The following is a 24,207-nucleotide window of genomic DNA, read 5'->3' as shown; positions in this document are numbered from 1 at the left end:
TCTGCCCATTGCGGCCTGTGGACTTCGGGAGCCGCGGACTCCAGTAGGAGGTGGCCAATTTGGATGTCCAAGCCGCTGAGGATGCCCTCCAGTCCCAACGTCGGACTTCCATCACCCCGTCGAGCGGGCCTGAACATCGGGCTGCCCGTAGCGGCGACAGCGGGGGGTTCGGGAGCCCCCCGACCACAGGATGGACAACAGAAGAGGATGACTGAATTTTGGAGCCTTCCCTCACAGTGGGAAACTTTGATCCCACTGTGTGGGGATGTTTGTGTTAAAGACTATTATTATTCGTATGGCTGTATGGCGACCACACATTTCACTGTACCAATTGGTACATGTGACAAATATATGTATCTTGTATCTTGATAGTGATCAACTTCAGGAAGCGAAGCGGTACTCACACCTCGGAATACATTGATGGCACCATAGTAGAGATGGATGAAAATATCATGTTTCTAGGAGTAAATATCACCAGCCATTTGTCCTGCACCAGCCATATCGAAGCAATGGCCGAGAGAGCCTCGACTTCCTTACTAGGCTGAGGAAGTTCGGCAAGTCCCCAACAACTCTCACCAACTTCTACAAATGCGGTGTAGGTGGTATTTTATCAGGATGCTTCACAGCATAATTTGGGAACAGCTCCATTGAAGACCTGTAGGGGGTTGTGGACGCTGCCCAGACCATCACACAAACCAACCGCCCTTCCACTGACTCCATCTTCACCTCACGCTGCCTCGGCAAGGCCACCAGCATAATCAAGGACCAGTCTCACCCCAGTCACTCCCTCTTTTCCCCTCTACCTTCAGGCAAGAGGTACTGACGTGTGAATACGCATACCTCCAGATTTAGGGACAGTTTCTTCATGGCTGTTAGCAGGCAACTTAACTATCCTATCACCAACTAGAGAGCGGTCCCAACCAACCATCTACCTCATTGGAGACCTTAAAATGATCTTTAATCTGATTTTGCTGGACTTTACCTTGCACTGAACATTATTCCCTTTATCCTGTATCTGTACACTGTGGACGGCTTGATTGTAATCATGAATCAATTTGCTGACTGGATAGCATGCAACAAAAAAAGCTTTTCACTGTACCTCGGTACACGTGACAATAACCATATAACAATTACAGCACGGAAACAGGCCATCTCGACCCTTCTAGTCCGTGCCGAACACGTATTCTCCCCTAGTCCCATATACCTGCGCTCAGACCATAACCCTCCATTTCTTTCCCGTCCATATAACTATCCAATTTATTTTTAAATGATAAAAACGAACCTGCCTCCACCACCTTCACTGGAAGCTCATTCCACACACCCACCACTCTCTGAGTAAAGAAGTTCCCCCTCCTGTTACCCCTAAACTTCTGTCCCTTAATTCTCAAGTCATGTCCCCTTGTTTGAATCTTCCCTACTCTCAGCGGGAAAAGCTTATCCACGTCAACTCTGTCTATCCCTCTCATCATTTTAAAGACCTCTATCAAGTCCCCCCTTAACCTTCTGCGCTCCAAAGAATAAAGCCCTAACTTGTTCAACCTTTCTCTGTAACTTAGTTGCTGAAACCCAGGCAACATTCTAGTAAAACTAAATTTAATATCATAAAAACAAAGCAATAAAAGTTGATATCTAATAAGGGGCCACCAAATGCTGACCTGGGCTTGAGTTACAGGTAGAGGTTTGATAGGCTGGGACTATTTTGTTTGAAGCGTAAGAGGCTGATGCGGTGGACAAGATCATGAGGGGCATGGATAAAATGAATTCTCACCGGCTTTTTCCCAGCGTATAGGATTCTTAATCCAGAGGGCACAGGGTTTAGGTATGAGGGGAAAGATTTAATAGGAACCTGAGGGGCAACTTTTTCACTCAGAGGATGGTGGGTGTAGGGAATAAGATGCCAGAGGAGGTAGTTGAGGCAGGGACTATAACAACATTTAAAAGACACTTGGACAGATATGTGGATAGGATAGGCTTGGAGGGATATGGGCCAAATGTAGACAAATGGGACTGGCTTGGATGGGAACCTCGGTCGGCATGGATGAGTTGGGCTGAAGGGTCTGTTTCTGTGCAGTTCGACTCTATGAAGGTGTCTCCAACCTTAAGCTACACGCAACCCAATATAACTTGCTCAGGTATCTGTAACCTACATTAGAAATTCAAAGTGCTGGAGTAACTCAGTGCATCAGGCAGCATCTTTGGAGAACATGGATAGCTGGCATTTCAGGTCGGGACCCTTCTTCAGACTGAACTTCGAACAGCAGCCCTGAAGAATGGTCCTGACCTGAAATGTCACCTATCCATGTTCTTCAGTGATGCTGCCTGACCCACTGAGTTACTCCAGCACTTTGTGTCTTTTTTTGTAAATCAACAACTGCATTTCCTTGTGCTCCTGATTACATTAGAGATTATTAAAGTACAATCTTATTTACGAGTATGTTCAAAACTTTAAATTAACCAAACCTTATCACCATTCTGTACTGAGGATATTTTTCAATCCTTACAAACAGGGAGAGGATGTTCAAATCATTTATGTCAGCAAAGAGTCTGTTTGCTGACAAAACATCTTCAGATATCAAAATAAACTTTTGCAGTCAACTAACTGTCACAGTCTAGAAAAACACAAAGTGCTGGAGGAACTCAGCGGGTCAGGCAGCACTTGTGGGAGGGATGGGCAGACAATGTTTTGTGCTGGAACCCTTCTTGAGACCATCGGTCTGAAATCAATTGTAGGGAAAGGTTGGATAGGCCGGGACCTTTTATTTTTGAACGTAGGAGACTGTGGGCTGAGCTTGTGGAGGTTCACAAGAACATGAGCAGGACGGATAAAGTGAATGCTCACAAGCTTTTTCCCAGGGTAGAGGATTCCATAACTAGAGGGCATAGACTTAAGTCGAGGGGACAGTGAAAATCTTGCAGCAGCATTTAGGCATATGTGATGCAGTGGGTGGAAATGCTGCCTCATACCATCAGAGACCCAGGTTGGATCCTGACCTCATGCTGTCTGCGTGGAGTTTACACACTCTCTCCGTGACCACGTGGGTTTCCTCTGGGTGCTCTGGTTTCCTCCCACATCCCAAAGACGTGCGTGTTTGTAGGTTAATTGGCCCTCTGTAAATTGCCCCCAGTGAGGAGGAAGTGGATAGGAAAGTGCGATCACATAGAACTAGTGTGAACGGGTGATCGATGGTGGGCCAAAGGGCCTGTTTCCATGCTGTATCTTTCAATCAATCCAAATAAGTGGTACAGTGGTATTCTGTAGGGAGGTTGGATTAAAGTTGCCTGTGTCTGATGTAGGAAAGTTGCTGTTCCTGAACCTGGAGGTGTGGGACTTCAGGCTTTTGTACGTCCTGCCCGACAGTAGCAATGAGAAGAGGGTACGGCCCGGATGGTGGGGATCCTTCATGTAGGGTTGCCAACTTTCTCACTCCCGACTAAGGGACAAAAGGTCAAAATATGGGACAAATTCCCTGACGGCAATTCATTGACTGACTCGGCCGTGGCTGGGTGTATGAGTTGGCCCGGGTGCTGGACTGCACACAAAGCCCAGCCCAGTTGAGGAGTTTTGGCCCAGGCCACGCAAAGTCCTGCGCCCCGTCCAACTCATGAATTGATGATGAAGGAGGCCATGAGAAGGAGAGGTGGTGGTGGTGTTGGCGGTAAGCGAAGGTCCAAAGGCCGGAATACTGAACGACGGGGCCACGGGCAAGGAGCTGCTGCTGCACTCCATGGGCTGCACTACATCGGGATGGGTGAGGCGGGGCCAGATGAGGAGCTCCGACCCGACATTCCCCTCGAGCCGAGTAGTAGTCAAATACGGGACAAGGGCGGTCCCGTATGGGACAAACCAATATATGTGATGTCCCGGCTAATACGGGACAGTTGGCAACACTACCTTCATGATAGATGACGCCTTCTTGAGGCAGCGCCTGTTGTGGCTGCATTTGATGGTGTGGGCTGGGCCTATTTTTTAAGTTAAAAGACTTCACACAATGTCTTTATAGATTATTCAGCTCTCAATCTCTTCCCAGTTACCACCATTCTGTTTCACACTGCCGGAGAAGGCATCCCGGTCCACTTGCACTTGTCAGGGTCATAGTTCTCAGAGAGAGCTGACTATACCAAATGTATTTGTGTGTCAGGCAAGCTGGTGGGACGAGAATTCTAATCAGGATTGTGGTGTCGGAGCTGTATGTAGATCACAGATGATTTGAGAGAATGGTAATTGATGTTTTTGAGATTCAGTTGGGCCTATAATTTGGCTAACATTTTTTATTCTCTTTTTTAAAATCTAAAGCACTTACATCCTTGAATGCAATGATGGTCAACGTGAAGGTCCCACACATGGAAATAGCTCGAGGAGATGCTTTACATTTACAATGTACCTATCAAACCACCGCATCAACTAAAAACAATCTTAACATTGAATGGATTCTAGTCGAAGAAGTAACGGTAAGCATTTGTCTCTGCGGTAGTACTTCTTGAAATGACATGCTTACAAGTACTATTAATGGTGATGTCCATACACTCGAGATGGCCAGTCAATTCACAAGTTCCGTCACTCAGTGAGTAGGTATGTTACAATACTTACCTTCAGCGGCGTTGCAATTCTGCCACTGGCCGTGTGCGCGATTTTGGCGCGTTTGAGGGGGGGGGGCGGGGTTAAAACGCGTTTTTTTTCCGACCTGTTTCTGGATTATATTTTGTTGGAGTGCAAAATTTTGCTAAAGAATCGTTCTGACGGCCGTTCTGTGTGTTTTTTAAAAAAATTTGCCCGACAAGTTAATCGCTGGAGTGATTTTAAAATCAGCTTCTGAAGCCGTCAACGCCGACAACGGGGCCGGATTTTATGTAGGGGACAGGTAAAAGAAAGTAGTTTATTTTTATGTATAAAAGTGTTTCTTAAGATGCATTTAATTCACATTTTAAGTTGCGAAACGGTGATTTTTTTCCCCGAAGAACCGGCAGTGTATTTGCTGCCGATATGGGGGAATAAAATCACCGCAGCCTCAACGTTCCAAATGGTTGCGTTCCAGAAAACCCCACTCGCAAGCTGATTTAAATGGCCATTAATTTACAGGTATTAAACATTAAATTCCTTCCATTTGGCCTATAAACCCAAGACAATGAGATTTAAAAATTATGTTATATTCTGAATTCTTGTGTGAATGTTATTTGGACACTTAGGCTATTTAAAAATGTTAATCTATTCTTAAGAAATGGATAGATGTTTAGATCTAGTAATTGAATTTTGTAATTAGCTACAATTAGGTAACTAACTAATTATATGCTTTAATTTCAAGTCATCTAAGTAAGATTGTTTCATATTTGTTTCAGAATGTTTCAATCTATAATAACTGAAAATTTCTATCAGTTCTCTTAAATTTTAAGAAGGTTATGGGCTTTTAAATGTCCTCGATCACAGCTTTTGTGTTAAGTCAATGAAAAAGCAATAGGGAACAAGATGCCTATTTTCAAGTATGAAAATGGCCATAACGTTTTTAATATTGAAGATATGAAAGTGAATTAGGTGTCAAATTAAACTTCTTTTTATGCTTTATCTGATGGGATAAATTAAAGACTTGATTTTTTAAATCTCAAAATGTTGTAACATTGCTACAGTGAGATTGTCTGTAGCCTACAGCACCCTGCTTGTGCCTTATTTCTTAAATATCTTTGGCGGGACAGTGGAGTTTACACGTTCTCCCTGTGACCGTGTGGGTTTCCTCTGGATGCTCCGGTTTCCTCCCACACCCCAAAGACTTGCGGATTTGTAGGTTAATTGGTGCTCTGTAAATTGCCCCCAGTGTGTAGAGAGTGGATGGGGAAAGGGAGATAACATAGAACTGGTGTGAACAGGTGACCGATCGATGGTCGGCGTGGACTCGGTGGGCTGATGGTCCTGTTTCCATGCTGTGTCTCAAAACTAAACACATATCCATTGCTTTTAGTCATAAAGGATTTTCAAGTTGAATTTATTTTTGTATGGGTGCAGTCTGTTTATGCTGGAAAGGTTCAGTGTTTTGTAACTAGCAGAGTGGATAAGGGAGAACCAGTGGATGTGTTATATCTGGACTTTCAGAAGGCTTTCGACAAGGTCCCACATAAGAGATTAGTATACAAACTTAAAGCACACGGTATTGGGGGTTCAGTATTGATGTGGATAGAGAACTGGCTGGCAGACAGGAAGCAAAGAGTAGGAGTAAACGGGTCCTTTTCAGAATGGCAGGCAGTGACTAGTGGGGTACCGCAAGGCTCAGTGCTGGGACCCCAGCTATTTACTTTTTTTATTAATGATCTGGATGAGGGAATTGAATGCAACATCTCCAAGGTTGCGGATGACACAAAGCTGGGGGGGTAGTGTTAGCTGTGAGGAGGATGCTAGGAGGCTGCAAGGTGACTTGGATAGGTTGGGTGAGTGGGCAAATGCATGGCAGGTGCAGTATAATGTGGATAAATGTGAGGTTATCCACTTTGGTGGCAAAAACAGGAAAGTAGACTTTTATCTGAATGGTGGCCGATTAGGAAAAGGGGGAGATGCAACTAGACCTGGGTGTCATGGTACCCCAGTCATTGAAAGTAGGCATGCAGGTGCAGCAGGCAGTGAAGAAAGCAAATGGTATGTTGGCATTCATAGCAAAAGGATTTGAGTATAAGAGCAGGGAGGTTCTACTGCAGTTGTACAGGGTCTTGGTGAGACCACACCTGCAGTATTTCGTACAGTTTTGGTCTCCTAATCTGAGGGAAGTCATTCTTGCCATAGAGGGAGTACAGAGAAGGTTCACCAGACTGATTCCTGGGATGGCAGGACTTTCATATGAAGAAAGACCGGATAGACTCGGCTTGTACAATACAATACAATTTATTTGTTGTCATTTGAACCTCATTGAGGTTCAAACGAAATTTGGTTTCTGCAGTCATACACACAAGGAAAAGAACCAAGACACAACGCAATTTACACAAACATCCATCACAGCGCATCTCCTCCTCGCTGTGATGGAAGGCAAAGACTTATCTTTCCCCTGCTCTCCCCATTCTCCTCCCGATGTCAGTCAAAGCCCCCGGCGGGCGATGGTAAGTGTCCCGCGGTCATTAAACCGCGCCGGGCGATGATGTAAGGCCCCGCTCCAGATAATCTTCAACCCCGCAACTCGGGCGGGTGAAGTCGCCGTTGCGGAAGCCCCGAAAAGCGGTCTCCCAGCAGGGACCCGCGGGCTCCCGGTGTTACTGTCTACCAGACCTGCGGTAAGCCTCCGAATCCCCTGGGTCGGGTCGCAGCCATGCGCCACCACCGCTCCGAACTCGGCCAGCTCCGCGATGGTGAGTAGGTCCGCAGGCTCCGTGACTGGAGCCCCAGGTCGTTCCTGCTGGAGGCCGCTCCACGGTGCTAGGCCCCAACGACAACGGAGACCCGACAGAGAAAAGGTCGGGTTCTCCTTACAGGGAAAAGATTTAAAAAGTTTCACCACCCCCGCCCCCCACACACATACCCCACACACATACCCAGTTAAAAAAAAAAAAAACTACATTCAAACGAGACAAAAAATAATAAAAAGACAGACGGACTGCAGAGGCCGCTGCGACGCTAGAATTTAGAAGACTGAGAGGGGATCTTATAGAAACGTACAACATTCTTAAGGGGTTGGACAGGCTAGATGCAGGAAGATTGTTCCCAATGTTGGGGAAGTCCAGAACAAGGGGTCACAGTTTATGGATAAGGGGGAAGTCTTTTAGGACCGAGATGAGAAAATCATTTTTTACACAGAGAGTGATGAATCGGTGAATTCTCTGCCACAGAAGGTAGTTGAGGCCAGTTCATTGGCTATATTTAATAGGGAGTTAGATGTGGCCCTTGTGGCTAAAGGGATCAGGGAGTATGGAGAGAAGGCAGGGATGGGGTACTGAGTTGGATGATCAGTCATGATCATATTGAATGGCGGTGCTGGCTCGAAGGGCCGAATGGCCTACTCCTGCACCTATTGTCTATGTTTCTATGTATCTCAGAACTGTCAATAAAGATGGGCAGGAGTGTGTCCAATGTCCGCCCTCACATCCAGCGGCTGATCTCACCACCTCCACCCTGGGAACCAAGAAACTCTGACCCAGGTATCCCATCGGTCGAGCACCTCTTGGGTGGCAGTTAAGCCTCAGGATCCACTTCCACCTTATTGAGGTCTACAAGATCACGATGGGCATGGAGAGAGTGAACGCTCACTGTCTTTGTCCCAGGGTAGAGGATTCTAAATCTAGAGGGCACAGGCTTAAGGTGAGAGATTTAAGAGGGGTAACCTTTTCACTCACAGTGTAGTCCTTATCTGGACTGAGCTGCTTATGGAAGCTGCAAATGCAGGCAAAAGAGGTTAAGTAGGGACAACTTGGTCATGATGGACAGGATATGCCGAAGGGTCTCGACTCGAAACGTCACCTATTCACGTTCTCCACAGATACTGCCTGACCCACTGAGTTACTCCAGTACTTTGTGTCTTTTTTTGTAAACCAGCATCTGTAGTTCTTTGTGTCTGCTTTGTCCAATACTAAGTTCTACTGTTCTTTTAAGATCGATGTAATCCAGTACTTCTACGACGGATTATACAGCGTTGGAAAAAACTACAAGGGCAGAGTAAATTTTACAGGAGATGCCAACGGGGAAGATTGTTCAATAGCGATCCAGAATGCGCAGATAACTGACACTGGAACCTACGTGGTAGAAATCACAACACCTTATGACTTGGCTGGCACGCGGAAAGAAACAGTGGATGTGACTGTATTGGGTAAGGACTTCGGAAAATATTTCTATGCAGATTTCAGCTTGCTTAGTAGTAATGTGTCATTACTAGCTTTCATGTAAAATGTCCAGGTCTTTGAATGCGTTTTTAAATGATACTAGACTAAGTGTTCACACGGGAGGGTGGGTCCCCCAACGCAATATTCCACCTCTCCACCAATTCCAATATTGGTGGCCAGTGGGGGGGCTTTCCTGAGTGCTGGTATGGGTTCTTGGGGTGGCATCTCAGTCCCTCAAGCCTGATCTGCTGGCAGCTCACTCATGGCTGGTGAGCTGGCAGTTGACTCATGACTATTCCTTGAAATTCCTTTTCAAGCAGGGTGCAAGGCCACCAAATTCAAGTGCCACCATTTGCAGTAAGTAGTGCCTTTCAACTTCAAGCCAATGCATCCACGCCACCGTTTGCAGTAAGTAGTGCCTTTCAAATTCAAGCCAAAGCACCCAAGCCACCATTTGGTGTAAGTAGTGCCTATCAACTTAAAGCCAAAGCACCCAAGCCACCATTTGTAGTAAGTAGTGCCTTTCAACTTCAAGCCATAGCACCCAAGCCACCATTTGCAGTAAGCAGTGCCATTGAACTTCAAGCCAAAGCACCCAAGCCACCATTTGCAGTAAGTAGTGCCTTTCAACTTCATGCCACCATTTTCAGTCAGTAGTGCCTTTCAACTTCAAGCCAAAGCTCCCAACCCACCATTTGCAGTAAGAAGTGCCTTTCAACTTCAAGCCAAAGCACCCAAGCCACCATTTGCAGTAAGTAGTGCCTTTCAACTTCAAGCCAAAGCACCCAAACAACCATTTGCAGGCAGTGCCTTTTTACTTCAAACAAACCATATTTTCATTTTCAACCCACATTAAGGGGACTCACAGTTGTGTAGACATTTGTTCAGTGCTATTCAGAGCTCAGAGAGACGTGACCCTTGGCTTCATCCATCTTGCAGAGACTGAGTGAGGCACACCACTTCCTGGTTTTATAGTCCCTCCCCCTCCCTCCAGCAGGGGCAGCAGAGAGAATGGAGAATTTTATTTAAACATTAATATCTCTCTGATTTGTCATCGATGGGAAAAATCCTCCGCACCCGTAAAGCGGAGGGGGGCTCTGAGCGAGGTGGCCAAAAATGGCCATAGGTGGCGGCGTTCTGTTGGAAATCGCAGCACAGTGGGCCAAAAGCGTTCATGATCAGAGTTTTAGTAATATAGATATCAAGGTTATATTCGAAAACATAGCTTGCCGTTCGTTACTCAAAATCCTTGACGTATTTCTTGAAGGTGACATCAGCCAGGATGTTTTGCCTTGTAATAAGTTCTTCACATTCACAATGAGAATCATTAAGGTTGGACAGCTTTTCTATATTAGAAATGCTGCTGTGACCTTGTGTGTGACTGAACAACAAACATTGGAAATGTCTCCAGTAAGGCTCTATCTTACTTGACAGTAACACCACAAACTTTGAGTCGCAGATTTTGCCGTGAATATTAAAATGTAGTTTGAGGTTGTTGTGATGTACCGTCATAAGAGGTTTGTGCAGAGCGAAGAAGGGTCCTGACCCGAAACGATGCCTGTCCATTCCCTCTGCAGATGCTGCCTGACCCGCTGAGTTCCTCCACCACTGTACCTTTTATTCAGGATTCCAGCAGCTGCAGTTCATTGCAGGCCCGTCATTTTGTTCTTCCCTTCTAATAACACCAAACTTGGTTTCATAAGAGTCAAGAGTATTTTAATTGTCATCTGTACCGAAAACAGGACAATGAAGTTCTTCCTTGCAGCAGCATAACATGCCTGCGAACACACTGCTCATGGAAAATACAATAAACAATAGAAAGTTAAATACATTAAAAATAACCCCAATATTAGCGCAAACACCCCCCCCCTCCCCCCCCAAAGTCCCAAGTGCAACCATTACAGGCTTCTGAAATGCAAATTAGATATTTTACTACATTAAAGGCACATTACAAATGCAGGATGTTACATATGGTTCCACAGGAAATGTCCCATCCTGATGCATGACCCTATACTGGAATTAGTAAGATTGGCATGAACTTGCCGCTCGAGACAGGCAATTGAAACCTTCACGTTGTACATCAATGGTTTGGATGATGGCTTTATGGACAAGAATGCAGATAATACAAAGATAGGTGTAGGGGCAGGCGGTGTAGAGGAAGCAGGGAGTCTGCAGAAGGACTTGGACAAGTACGGAGAGTGGGCTAAGAAGTGACGAAGATATCCGTGATGTCCTCATTCTTTAAGAAACGGGGGTTCCCCTCCCATCATACATATGACCCTCAATTTTGTCTCCTCATTACCCCACAGCTCTGCCCTTGCTCCCCCTCCCCCTAGTCGCAACAGAGACTAGAGTCCCCCTAGTCCTTACGTTCACCCCATCAGCCGTCACATACAACACATAATCCTCCAAAATTTCCGCCACCTCCAACTAGCCGCATTTTCCCATCTCCACCCCTTTCCGCCTTCAGCAGAGACCGTTCCCTCCACAATTCCCTGGTTAACACATCCCACCCAAACCACCCCCTCCCCAGGTACCTTCCCCTACAACCGCAGAAGATGCAATACCTGTCACTATACCTCCTCCCTTGACTCTGTCCAGGGACCTCGACAGTCCTTTCAGGTTAGGCAGAGGTTCACTTGCACCTCCTCCAACCTCATCTACTGTATCCGTTGTTCAAGATGTGGACCCTTGTACATCGGCGAGACAAAACGCAGACTGGGCGATCGTTTCACGGAACACCTTCGCTCAGCCCGCCTGAACCAACCTGATCTCCCGGTTGCTGGACACTTTAATTCTCCTTCTCATTCCCACACAGACCTTTCTGTCCTCGGTCTCCTCCATTGTTAGAGTGAGGCTAAATGCAAATTGGAGGAACCGCATCTCATATTTCACTTGGGCAGCTTACAGCCCAGTGGTATGAATATTGATTTCTCTCACTTCAGGTAGCCTCGGCATTCCCTCTCTCCATCCCTCCCCCAACCAAGTCGCACCAGCTTCTCATTTTCACCCCACAAACAGCTACCAATGGCCTGTTTCTTTTGCATATCTTTCATTCATTGTTCTTTATCTCTACATCATCGTCTATATCTCTCGTTTCCCTTATCCCTAACCAGTCTGAAGAAGGGTCTTGACCTGAAACGTCACCCATTCCTTCTCTCTAGAGATGCTCCAGAGGTGATGAGGATCCACTCCAAAACCAGCAATACTTTCCTTATGCACAGCACTGCTCTAGAGGAGGTAGAAACATTCACATACCTAGACAGTGTTGTGGACATCACTGGAGGGGCTGAGGCAGACATAAAAAGTAGAATCAATAAGGCTAGCGTGATGGTTAACATGGTCAGGAAGATCTGGAACTCAAAACACATCTCAATCACCAGCAACATACGCATCTTTAACTCAAATGTGAAACAGGTGATGCTGTATGGATCAGAGACATGGAAAACCATAAAACACACTGCAAACAGGCTACAAACATTCATTAGCACCTGCCTTAGGAGAATACTTAACATCTGCTGGAGAGACAAAGTAAGCAATGTGGACCTGTGGAAAAGAACAAGTCAGGAGCCCATTGACTTACAAATTTGAAGGAGAAAATGGAGTTGGATTGGACGCACCCTCAGGAAACCTGCCACAAACATCACCCGACAAGCCCTGAAATGGAACCCCCAAGGAAAAAGGAAAAGAGGTTGCCCCAGGAACAGCTGGAGAAGAGGTGTCCAGGCAGACATCTCAACTGGGGAGATCTCGAAAGAACTGCCAACAACCAAGTGAGGTGGAGGACATTTGTCAATGGCCTATGTTCCCTAGAGGAGCAAAGGGCTTAAGAAGAAGAAGAAGAAGTAGAGATGCGGCCTGTCCCGCTGAGTTACTCCAGCTTTTTGTGTCTATCTAAGAAGTGACAGATGGAATACAACGTAACAAAGTGTGGAGTCATGCATTTTGGTAGTAGTAATAAAGGCATAGACTATTTTCTCATTGGGGAGAGGATTCAGTAATCAGAGGTGTAAAGGGACTTGGGTTGGGAGTGCTGGTGCAGGATTCCCAAATGCTCATTTGTATCGGTGGTAAGGAAGGCAAATGCAATGTTAGCATTTATTTTGTGAGGACTTGAATACAAAAGTAGGGATGTAATGAGGGTTGCCAACTGTAGATTGGTTTATGCATGACAACCAATCATATAGGTTAGCATCACTAACCACACCTTACTGTGCCATTTATATTAACACCCACTTCCTACACTGCTCAGTTCTGGAAGCAGTCAGGATGCTCTGACAACTAACAAGCTACTGTACTGCTATAGTTTGCATATCGATTAAAGATGATCTTGGATTACATATCGTGTGAATCTCTTGTTTACACTCACTCCCAAATAAGGGACAAACGGTCAAAATAAGGGACAAATTCAGACAGCAATTCATTGATCGACTTGGCCATGGCTGGGTGAATGATGAGTTAGCCCGGGTGCTGGACTGCACACAAAGCCCAGTCGGCGGACCAGCTGAGGAGTTTCGGCCCGGGCCGCGCGACGTCGCACGCAAAGTCCGGCACCCCATCCAACTCATGAACCGATGTATCAGTGGTGTCAGCGGTAAATGAAGGTCCGAAGGTCAGACAGTTGGCTGGGCTGCCGACCGACGGGGCCACGGGCGAGGTGCTGCTGCTGCACTCCATGGGCTGCACTACGTCGGGACGGGTGAGACTGGGTCGGACGCGGGGTTTGGGCACCATGTCTGAATAAGGAGTCCTGAGGAAGGCACCATATCTGAGGAAGGAGGCCAGAGGATGTTTACAAGAATGATCCTGGGGATGATTTTGGTTAACATATGATGAGCGTCTGACAACACTGGGCCTGTACTCGCTGGAGTTTAGAAGGATGAGGGGGCACCTTATTGAAACGCACCGAATAGTGAAATGCCTGGATAGAGTTGATGTGGAGAGGATTTTTACACTAGTGGGAGATTCTAGGTCCAGAGGGCACAGCCACAGAATAAAAGGATGTATCTTTAGAAAGGAGATGAGACATTTCTTTAGTCAGAGGGTGGTGAATCTGTGGAATGACCTCAGATGATGGTGGAAGTCAAATTGTTGGGTATTTTTAAAGCAGAGATTGGTAGGTTCTTGGTTAGTAAGGGTGTCAAAGGTTATGATGAGAAGGCAGGAGAATGGGGTTGGGAGGGAAGGATAGATCAGCCATGATCATCAGTCTGAAGAATGGTCTCGACCCGAGACGTCATCCATTCCTTCTCTCCAGAGATGCTGCCTGTCCCGCTGAGTTACTCCAGCACTCTGTATCTATCTTTAGCCATGATCGAAATGCAGGGTAGACTATGGGCTGAATGGCCTAATTCTGCTCCTATGACATGAATAGTGCCATAAGCTCAGGATTGAGGAGCACTTCAACAACAACTCCGACCCCCGACGCATGTGGCAAGGCATCCAGGCCATCACGGACTACAGACCCTCCAACACCACCCCCACATCCAGCGACGCCTCCTTCCTTGAGGATCTTAACCACTTCTATGGCCGCTTCGACAGGGACAATCTAGAGACAGCCATCAAGGCTGTGCTACCTGCCGATCACCAACCCCTCACACTCACCCCCTACGACGTATTCGTGGCACTGAGTAGGACTAATGCATGTAAAGCTGCTGGCCCTGACGGCATCCCCGGGCGCGTGCTCAGGGCCTGTGCTGCGCAGCTGACAGACGTCTGGACTGACATCTTCAACCTGTCACTTGCCCAAGCAGTTGTCCCCACGTGCCTTAAAACCACCTCCATCGTGCCAGTGCCAAAACACTCCACTGCGGCAAGCCTCAACGACTTCCGCCCAGTTGCACTTACCCCCATCATCACCAAGTGCTTCGAGAGGCTGGTCCTGGCACACCTCTCAAAAGCTGCCTACCCCCCACACTGGATCCCTATCAGTTTGCCTACCGCAAGAACAGGAGTACGGAGGATGCCATCTCAACGGCACTTCACTCCGCCCTCTCCCACCTCGACAACAGAGACACTTACGTAAGAATGCTGTTCATCGATTACAGCTCAGCATTCAACACCATTATACCATCAAAACTGATCACCAAACTCAGTAACCTGGGCGTCAACCCCTCCCTCTGCAACTGGATACTGGACTTTCTAATCAACAGACCCCAGTCTGTTAGGTTAGACAAGCACACCTCTTCAACCCTCACCCTGAACACCGGCGTTCCACAGGGCTGTGTGCTGAGCCCCCTCCTCTACTCCCTCTTCACCTATGACTGCACACCTGTACATGGTACTAACACCATCATCAAGTATGCAGATGATACAACGGTGATTGGCCTCATCAGCAACAACGATGAGTCGGCCTACAGGGAGGAGGTCCAGCACTTAGCAGCATGGTGCGCTGACAACAACCTGGCCCTTAACTCCAAGAAGACCAAGGAGCTCATTGTAGACTTCAGGAAGTCCAGGGGCGGCACGCACACCCCCATCCACATTAACGGGACGGAGGTGGAACGTGTTTCTAGCTTCATGTTCCTGGGAGTCAACATCTCCGATGACCTCTCTTGGACCCACAATACCCCAACTCTGATCAAGAAGGCTCACCAGCGTCTCTTCTTCCTGAGGAGACTGAACAAGGTCCATCTGTCTCCTCAGATCCTGGTGAACTTCTACCGCTGCACCATCGAGAGCATCCTTACCAACTGCATCACAGTATGGTATGGCAACTGCTCTGTCTCCGACCGGAAGGCATTGCAGAGGGTGGTGAAAATTGCCCAACGCATCCTCGCTCCCCTCCATTGAGTCTGTCCAAAGCAAGCGTTGTCTGCAGAGGGCGCTCAGCATCGCCAAGGACTGCTCTCACCCCAACCATGGACTGTTTACCCTCCTACCATCCGGGAGGCGCTACAGGTCTCTCCGTTGCCGAACCAGCAGGTCCAGGACAGCTTCTTCCCGGCGGCTGTCACTCTACTCAACAACCTACCTCGGTGACTGCCAATCACCCCCCCACCCCCCGGACACTTATTATCACTTATTATTATTTATTCAAATCATTTGCTATGTAGCTCTTCCAGGGAGATGCTAACTGCATTTCGTTGTCTCTGTACTGTACACTGACAATGACAATTAAAATTGAATCTGAATCTGAATCTGAATCTGAATGAACTTACAAACTTCTGTCTTTGAATTGCAGTTCCTCCAACGCCGCCCATTTGCAAAATAGAGGGCAAAGCAGAATATGGGGAGACTGTCAAACTGATGTGCCACTCGGAGGAAGGGTCGCCTGCCCCAGTGTACTCCTGGCAAAACTACAGCCCCATGAATCAGCCACGGGAACTGCCTCAAATGTCCATTCAGGGTTCGTAGCCTTTGTAAATATTCATCAAAACCTGCGTGTGATCTGACTTAGCACACAGCTGTTTAACACAATGTGTCCCTCATGAAGCAGATACCAACTTGTGATTTTATTTCAGTCATGAGAATAACTTATTGGGGCACACAGTGGTGCAGCAGGTCGAGCTGCTGCCTCACAACGCCAAAGACCTTGGGTACTGTCTGTGTGGAGTATGCACGTTTTCCCTGTGATCGTGTGGGTTTCCTCCCACATCCCAAAGACGTGCGGGTTTGTAGGTCAATTGGCCCTCTGTAAATTGTCCCTCTCGTGTAGGGAGTGGATGAGAAAGTGGGATAACAGAACTAGTGTGAACGGGTCGGCATGGACTCGGTGGGCCGAAGGGCCTGTTTCCATGTTTCAATCAATCATTGATCGCACCCAGTTCTTGGGTATTCTAATACAGCATTATATCAATGCTCTCATTTCTATTATTTCCATTTCAATCTCTACACCTTGGCGAATTAGCTGAAAATTGGACCTATTGTGAGAGTTTTCTTTATGTATGTGGTCCTTGTGGATACATCACCAATCCACACCTCTGCTGTTAAATGAAAGGCAAAATATACTTAAAAAGGCAGTAATTTTGAAATGATCTTTTCTTAACTTCTGCTAACACCCCACTATATTTTCTCTGATGTAAAATCTGCCATGAACAAGCAAAACCAATGATCTAGAACATTCTTAAAGACACTTTTTAAAAACGTCATAACATTATTTTATTGATAAGTGTTGCATCGTCTCCGTTCTAAATGCCTTACCCCTTATTCTTGAACTGTGGCCCCTGGTTCGGGACTCCCGAAACATCGGGAACATGTTTCCTGCCTCTAGCATGTCCAAACCCTCAATAATGTTTCAATGAGATATCCTCTCATCCTTCTAAATTCTAGAGTATACAAGCCCAGCCGCTCCATTCTCTCAGCATATGACAGTCCCACCATCCCGGGAATTAACTTTGTAAACCCTTATTCTGCGTAAACCTGCATTCCCTTAATAGCAAGAATGTCCTTCCTCAAATTATGGGGCTAAAACTGTACACCAATACTCCAGGCACAAAGAACCTCTTTGCTCCTATACTCAATTCAACTCTTTGCTCCTATATTCAACTAAATTAGACTGCCAGTTATGAATTGCTCGATTTTAAAGCATGAAAAATAAACAAAAAGACAATTTAACAGTGCGAATTGTAATATCATCAATAATTTTAATAAAAGGTCATCGGAAGGCCTACTTACCTCTAAATTTTCAAGCACAGCTTAATTTTGAGAGATGACCACATCATCAGCAAAGTAACACAATTAGAGGAAAAATCGTGATTGAGGATGAAGAACTTAACTCTGAATTAAATATTCTAAAATATTTATTATTTTATTCTTCAGAGGCAGATGGTTTAACATTAAGAAATATTTCAGCCAAGACATCTGGCTTCTTCATTTGTACCTCGAAAAATAAGATCAGAGCTGCGTCCTGCAATATCACCTTAGCAGTAATGCCACGTGAGTATCCGACAGAAGTCACGCTGTTCAATTTTATTTGTATTCATTTATTTTGTTCTAATTTATCTGTACAATTGCCGCAGATATTTTATGATGTGAAGTACAGCACTTCTATCTTTATTTCTAATAATCTTTAATACACGAAGCACACACATGGAGTACTATGCTCAGTTCTGGTCAACCAACTGTACGAAAGATGCCATTAAGCTGGAAAGAGTGCAAGAGGAGATTCACGATGATATTGCCAGGTCTTGAGGGCCTGAGCTACAGGGAGAGGTTGGGCAGGAAAGGAACCAAGTAGCCAGGCTACTAGAACTGGTGGAATTCTTGGACAGGGAAGTACGGTACATGTTAGAGCCACACTACGGGAATATTGAAGACTACAAACCGATGGCAACTAACAAAGGTTCTACCTATTCCAAAACTGAAGAAAGATCTGAATCTAAGAGAAGTAGTTTTGCTATCACGACCATACCTGTGGAAAAGACAGGTGGAAGAAAAAGAAAGGTGTCTACTAGCAAGCAAATAGCATTTTGTTTATTATGCGATGAAGTTGGTCACACCATAAGATGGTGTCGAAGCTTCAAGATGAAAAAAATATGAAGACAAGATGGAGTTCTTGAAAGAGCAGGGAACCTGTTTTGGATGTTTGAAAAAGGGACATATGGTAAGAGACTGTAAGAGTCCTATAATTTGTTATAAGTGCAATCAATATCATCCTGAAGCACTTCACATTGAAGAAGAGCTACCAGAGCATTGGGTAGAAGAAGATGAACCAGAACAAACAGAAAAGGGCAAGAAACCAACCACTAGAAATGCTAGCACCTCGCCTCAAATAACTGCTCATATTGGGGTCGGGGTAGAAGCTTGTAATTTTTCTATCTTACCAGTGCAAGTAAGGAACAGCAAGACGAATGCAGTGTTGCAAACATATGCTTTCCTGGATCACGGAGGTTCGACTACCTTTTGTACAGAAAGCCTGACGAGAAGATTGAATATCACAGGAGAAGAGACTAAGATTCGATTACGTACCATGAATAAAGATAACGAGAGCATGAGTCATTACATTACGAGTATGGAGATATCCAGTTTGGATGAAGATCATTTCATACCAATATCTGAAGTGTTTACGCATGGAACTATGCCGGTTGGTCGTCAAAATATACCAAGATATGAAGACATAAACCAATGGCCTTACCTGAAGGATGTCAAGATAACTGAAATAAATTCTAGTGTTGATCTACTTATCGGAATGAATGTTTTGAAGGCTTTGGAACCTATACATAGCAATGTTACAAAATTTTGAGATTTTAAAAATCAAGTCTGTAATTTATCCCATCAGATAAAGCATAAAAATAAGTTTAATTTGACACCTAATTCACTTTCATATCTCAAGTATTTAAAAAGTTATGGCCATTTTCATACTGGGAAATGAGCATCTTGTTCCCTATTGATTTTCTATGGACATAACAAAAAAGTTGTGATCGTGAACAGTCAAAAGCCCATAACTTTCTTAAAAATTAAGAGAACTGAATGAAATTTTCAGTTATCATAGATTGAAGCATTCTGAAACAAATATAAAATAATCTTACTTGGATGACCTGAAATTAAAGCATATAATTAGTTAGTTACCTAATTGTAGCTAATTTCAGACTTCAATTACTAGATCTAAACATCTATCCATTTCTTAATAAATGATTAACATTTTTAAATAGCCTAAATGTCCAAATAATATTCACAAATAATTCACAATAAAACATGATTTTTAAATCTCATTTACATTAATTTATAGGCCAAATGGAAGGAATTCAGTGTTCAATTGCTGTAAATAAATGCCCATTTTAAATCAGCTTTCCAGTGGATCTCTGTGGAACGCGCTGGTTTAGAACGTTCACATTGCGGTAGATTTGTGCCCCAAATGCCCAGAAAAATACTGCGCGATATAATGGGCCCAAAATGAGCTGCTCGCAATATTAAACTTTGTATAAAGGGATCTTTAGAAGCCCTTTTTAATGTAAAAATATACAACCTACCTTCAGCTGTCTGCTTTATGAGACCCTGCGGTTGCTGGCAGTCGGGGTTTAGAGATTGATTTTTAAACTACTATAACTATTATTCAAGGCCTTTAAACCTAATAATAGCTTTTGCGACGGGGTCTTCCAGCGATTTTTCGTTAATAATTAACTAGGCTGAACATCTTCGATTTGAACAGCCTAGAGAAAATCGCGTTTTAAACCCGCCCCCTCTAAACGGCGCCAAAATCGCGCACACCCGCAGCGGCAGATTTTCAAAGACGCTTCAGGTAGGCTTTGCAACATACCTAGTATACAGATTGTTAGGAGCCAAGGTGAAGGACAGTATGCTATGAAAACACAACTTGGATGGGTTATCTATGGCTCCTTGAAAAGGAACCACGAAATCGGAAATCAGAAGAACTGTCCTGCTGTTGCTATTAATCAAATGTCTACTGATAAATTAGAAAAGTCGGTGATGAAGCCATACAATCATGACTCTAATGAAAGTACCAGCAAGGAATCGGGAGAGATGTCGAAAGAAGAGTTGAAGTTCATGGATGTTATGAACTACTCAGTGAAAACTGACAGACACTGTTGTGTGGACTTACCTTTCAAACAAGAAAGTGTTAATCAGCCAAATAATCGTAGTATGGCAGAGCAACGTACCCAGACTTTGAAACACAAGTTTGGCGAGAAGAGTAAATTTCATGAAAGAAGAATCTCTTTGAAGAATAATTTCTACAAGGATGATTGCTTAAAATCCAGGTCTACTGAGCAGAAAGCGATTCTACCAATAGAACATTTGACTTCTCTTTGCAATAAGGGAGGATTCACACTTTCTAAGTGGAACAGTGACAATTGTGAAAGCATTCCACTAGATGATAGAGCCAAAGAAACCAGAGAGTTTGGATTTGGACAAAGACGATCTGCCAATGGAAAGAGCATCGTGAGTTACAACTGTGGTGCAACTGAAGTATGTTGACACAGAAGAAAATTCTGCAAATGAAGTTTCCAGAGAATTGACAGTGAACCGTTTCTTAAGCAAGAAGAAATGGACCAATGAATTAAAATCTCTTTGCAAGCCAGACAGAGAATGGCCAAAGCTTGAGCTGGGGTTTGAAATCTTTGCTAATGGCTCGGACATTAAATCAAACTTAATGGTGAACTTTATTGCTAAAGATCCTGTTATTCCCTGTCCCGCCTGCAACTGGTCCAAACCGCCGCAGCGAGACTCCTGACGGGCACCCGAAAAAGGGACCACATCACCCCGATCCTGGCCTCTCTCCACTGGCTCCCTGTGTGGTTCCGTATACATTTCAAGACCCTCCTCTATGGCTACAAAGCCCTCAATGGGCTTGCCCCCACCTACATAAAAAGTCTTCTCACCCACCACTCCACCTCCAGGTCCCTCAGATCGGCCGACTTGGGGCTGCTGAATATCCCACGGTCCAGGCATAAGCTCAGGGGCGACCGTGCCTTTGCGGTTGCAGCCCCTAGACTGTGGAACAGCAGCATCCCCCTTCCCATCAGAACTGCCCCCTCCATCGACTCCTTTAAGTCAAGACTAAAATCTTATCTGTACTCCCAGGCCTTTCCTGACGTCCACTGAGCGACGGCTATATGTATATATGTATGTAGTTTGTTTGTTTATACTATTCTTATAACAAATGTAAAGCACTTTGGCCAACGAGAGTTGTTTTTTAAATGTGCTGTATAAATAAATGTGACGACTTGACTTGACTTGACTATTCTTTTGAAGGATTTTCACGCTTCAACTTTACTGTTACAACACATCAATGAGTTGATCGGACATGGAGGAAGACTTTTCATGCTATCAAAGGTTTGGACTATTATCTTTTGGACTATATACTGGGTATCATGCCTGATTTTAAGGGTTTGGTATGCACGATACGACTTTGAACTAAAACCACTGTTGTAATAAGATTAATAACCAAGTTGTGCTTGCTTCTAGAAGGCGAAAGTGAAGATGGAAGAGTCGATGAAGAATTCTGATTGCGGATTTAAAGTGCATGCTATTTTTTTCCTCGTTAGTAGAGTGATTAGTATCCCTGCCTGTCACGCGGGAGACCGGGGTTTAATTTCCCGACGAGGAGCCACAGGGTTTTATTCCCTGACCTTTTGATTTTGATATATGTTAAGCCTTCATGGCTACTTTTTAAATGTTTATTAGTAATTGCCTCGTTATATACTTGGAACAATTAGGGGCTGGTATGCAGTGGCCATTTGGCCTGTTTTGCCTGTCATTAATGATGGCATGTGCCTTTAAATTTTAGACTGCCCGTTATATTGTGGGTGGGATTTATGACGGGTTTTTGGGCATGTTTGGAACTTAGATGCTTAAGCGGAAGTGATAAGCTGGAGTTCGAAGAAGATTGTAATAACGAGTCGGAAAAAGTTTGGATGTATCTTACTGTTTTCTATCAACAATAAAGCATTTAATCATCAAAAGACTGTGTTTTGAAGAGAAGCTCTGAAGGTCTCTGTGAGTGAGCTCGCATGCGTTTAGAAGACACCCCCTTCAACCATTCTCATTCATTTAGTGGCTAGGGTGCTAATTACCTGAAAGATACGAAAATATGCCGCTGCATTAAGGGTGGTGGGTTGCAGCAAGAGCAATACTTCAGCAGCATGCGCTGACAACAAATCAGAGATTAAATCAAACAGTCATGGACCTTGATCTTCCTGCAGCAGGTTGAGAGGGAGCACCCGGATGCTGCTGTCAAATGTCAGCTGTGGAAAGAGTTTAAACGTACCAGACTGAGCGCCACGGACAAGATGGGTAATGTCTCTGTGCACAAGATCAATATTTCTCACACCAATGGAGCACAGTTGTGGATTGTAAATGGTCACTCATTGTTGGGGAGGCAGGATCTTCCACACAGTTTGCAGAATTGGGATTGGGATTAGTAAAGAATTGGGATTCTAATTCACTGCTGATGAATGTATTTTAATGCTTTGTGTTTTAATTGCTTTGTACGATTGGAATGCCAGGTCTGACTGGTGGAATCGGGAATCTGCCCGGAGAGGAGATGGCGGGAGATGGCGGCGGTCGCTCGACGAAGGGCCCAGGAGGAAGAACCGGGGGGGGGGGGGGGGTCTTACCTTCCGCACCTTCATCATTCGGAGTATAGAGTATAGAAGTTGGGAGGTCATGTTGCAGTTGTATAAGACGTTGGTAGAAACATAGACTAAGTGGGACCCGTTGGGTCCCATGTTCACACGGGAGGGCTGGTCCCCCGACGCAATATTCCACCTCTCCACCAATTCCAATATTGGTGGCCAGTGGGGGGGGCTTTCTGGAGTGCTGGTATGGGTTCTTGGGGTGGCAGCTCAGTCCCTCAAGCCTGATCTGCTGGCAGCTCACTGACGACTGGTGGGCTGGCTGTTGACTCATGACTATTCCTTGAATTTCCATTTCAAGCAGGGTGCAAGTCCACCAAATTCAAATCCATGTTCCTACCATTTTAAGCAGCGTGCAAGGCCACCAAATTCAAGTGCAGTTTCATACCACTTCAAGCAGGGTCCAAGGCCTCCAAATTCAAATGCAGCTTCATACCATTTCATGCAGGGTGACACCACCATAAAACCACACAAAACACCAACCTCACAGTTCAGTAGGCATTCAGTGTGTTCAGTTGATTCACAGCTCAGACAGAGTCATGACCTCTCCCTCCCCCATCATGCAGAGACTGAGCCACATCCACACTTCCGGGTTTTATAACCCCTCCCACTACCACCGGAAAAAGTGTAGCTTTCAGGGCGTGATTGACCGGAGAGAGATTCTCAACATTTTTTAAACACTAATAACACTTTTATTTTTCATTGATGGGAAGAATTCTCTGCACCTGCTCAGCGGACTGAGTAAGATGGCCAAAAATCACAGCCGTAAGTGGTAGCGTTTTACCTAAAATCAATATACAGTGCAAACAGGAAGTAAGTGCATTTGCAGTAGTGCCTTTTAACTTCAAGCCAAAGTACCCAAGCGGCCATTTGCAGTAAGTAGTGCCTTTCAAATTCAAGCCAAAGTACCCAAGCCACCATTTGCAGTAAGTAGTGCCTTTCAACTTCAAGCCAAAGCACCCAAGCCACCATTTGCAGTAAGTAGTGCCTTTCAACTTCAAGCCAAAGCACCCAAGCCACCATGCCACCATTTGCAGTAAGTAGTGCCTTTAGAAACATAGAAACATAGAAAATAGGTGCAGGAGTAGGCCATTCGGCCCTTCGAGCCTGCACCGCCATTCAATATGATCATGGCTGATCATCCAACTCAGTATCCTGTACCTGCCTTCTCTCCATACCCTGTGATCCCTTTAGCCACAAGGGCCACATCTAACTCCCTCTTAAATATAGCCAACGAACTGGCCTCAACTACCTTCTGTGACAGAGAATTCCAGAGATTCACCACTCTCTGTGTGAAAAATGTTTTCCTCATCTCGGTTCTAAAAGATTTCCCCCTTATCCTTAAACTGTGACCCCTTGTTCTGAACTTCCCCAAAATCGGAAACAATCTTCC

At 45.2% G+C, this 24,207-nt stretch overlaps 1 protein-coding gene across 1 annotated transcript in view; it reads left to right on the top strand.

Moving 5' to 3' along the window:
* Window positions 1-21,814, top strand: part of LOC116980256 — a 63,312-nt gene extending 41,498 nt beyond the window's left edge. Inside the window, exons 6-11 of the mRNA XM_033032309.1 lie at window positions 4,295-4,449; window positions 8,555-8,768; window positions 15,965-16,129; window positions 17,542-17,658; window positions 21,433-21,513; window positions 21,646-21,814. Coding sequence (XP_032888200.1) covers window positions 4,295-4,449; window positions 8,555-8,768; window positions 15,965-16,129; window positions 17,542-17,658; window positions 21,433-21,473 — 692 coding nt within the window. The 3' untranslated portion in view covers window positions 21,474-21,513; window positions 21,646-21,814. The remainder of the gene's footprint in view (window positions 1-4,294; window positions 4,450-8,554; window positions 8,769-15,964; window positions 16,130-17,541; window positions 17,659-21,432; window positions 21,514-21,645) is intronic.
* Window positions 21,815-24,207: the final 2,393 nt, after the last annotated feature.

This window comes from Amblyraja radiata, chromosome 14 (genome assembly GCF_010909765.2).
Source record: "Amblyraja radiata isolate CabotCenter1 chromosome 14, sAmbRad1.1.pri, whole genome shotgun sequence".
Classification (NCBI taxonomy): domain Eukaryota; kingdom Metazoa; phylum Chordata; class Chondrichthyes; order Rajiformes; family Rajidae; genus Amblyraja; species Amblyraja radiata.
This window is presented reverse-complemented; position numbering and strand designations above follow the sequence as displayed.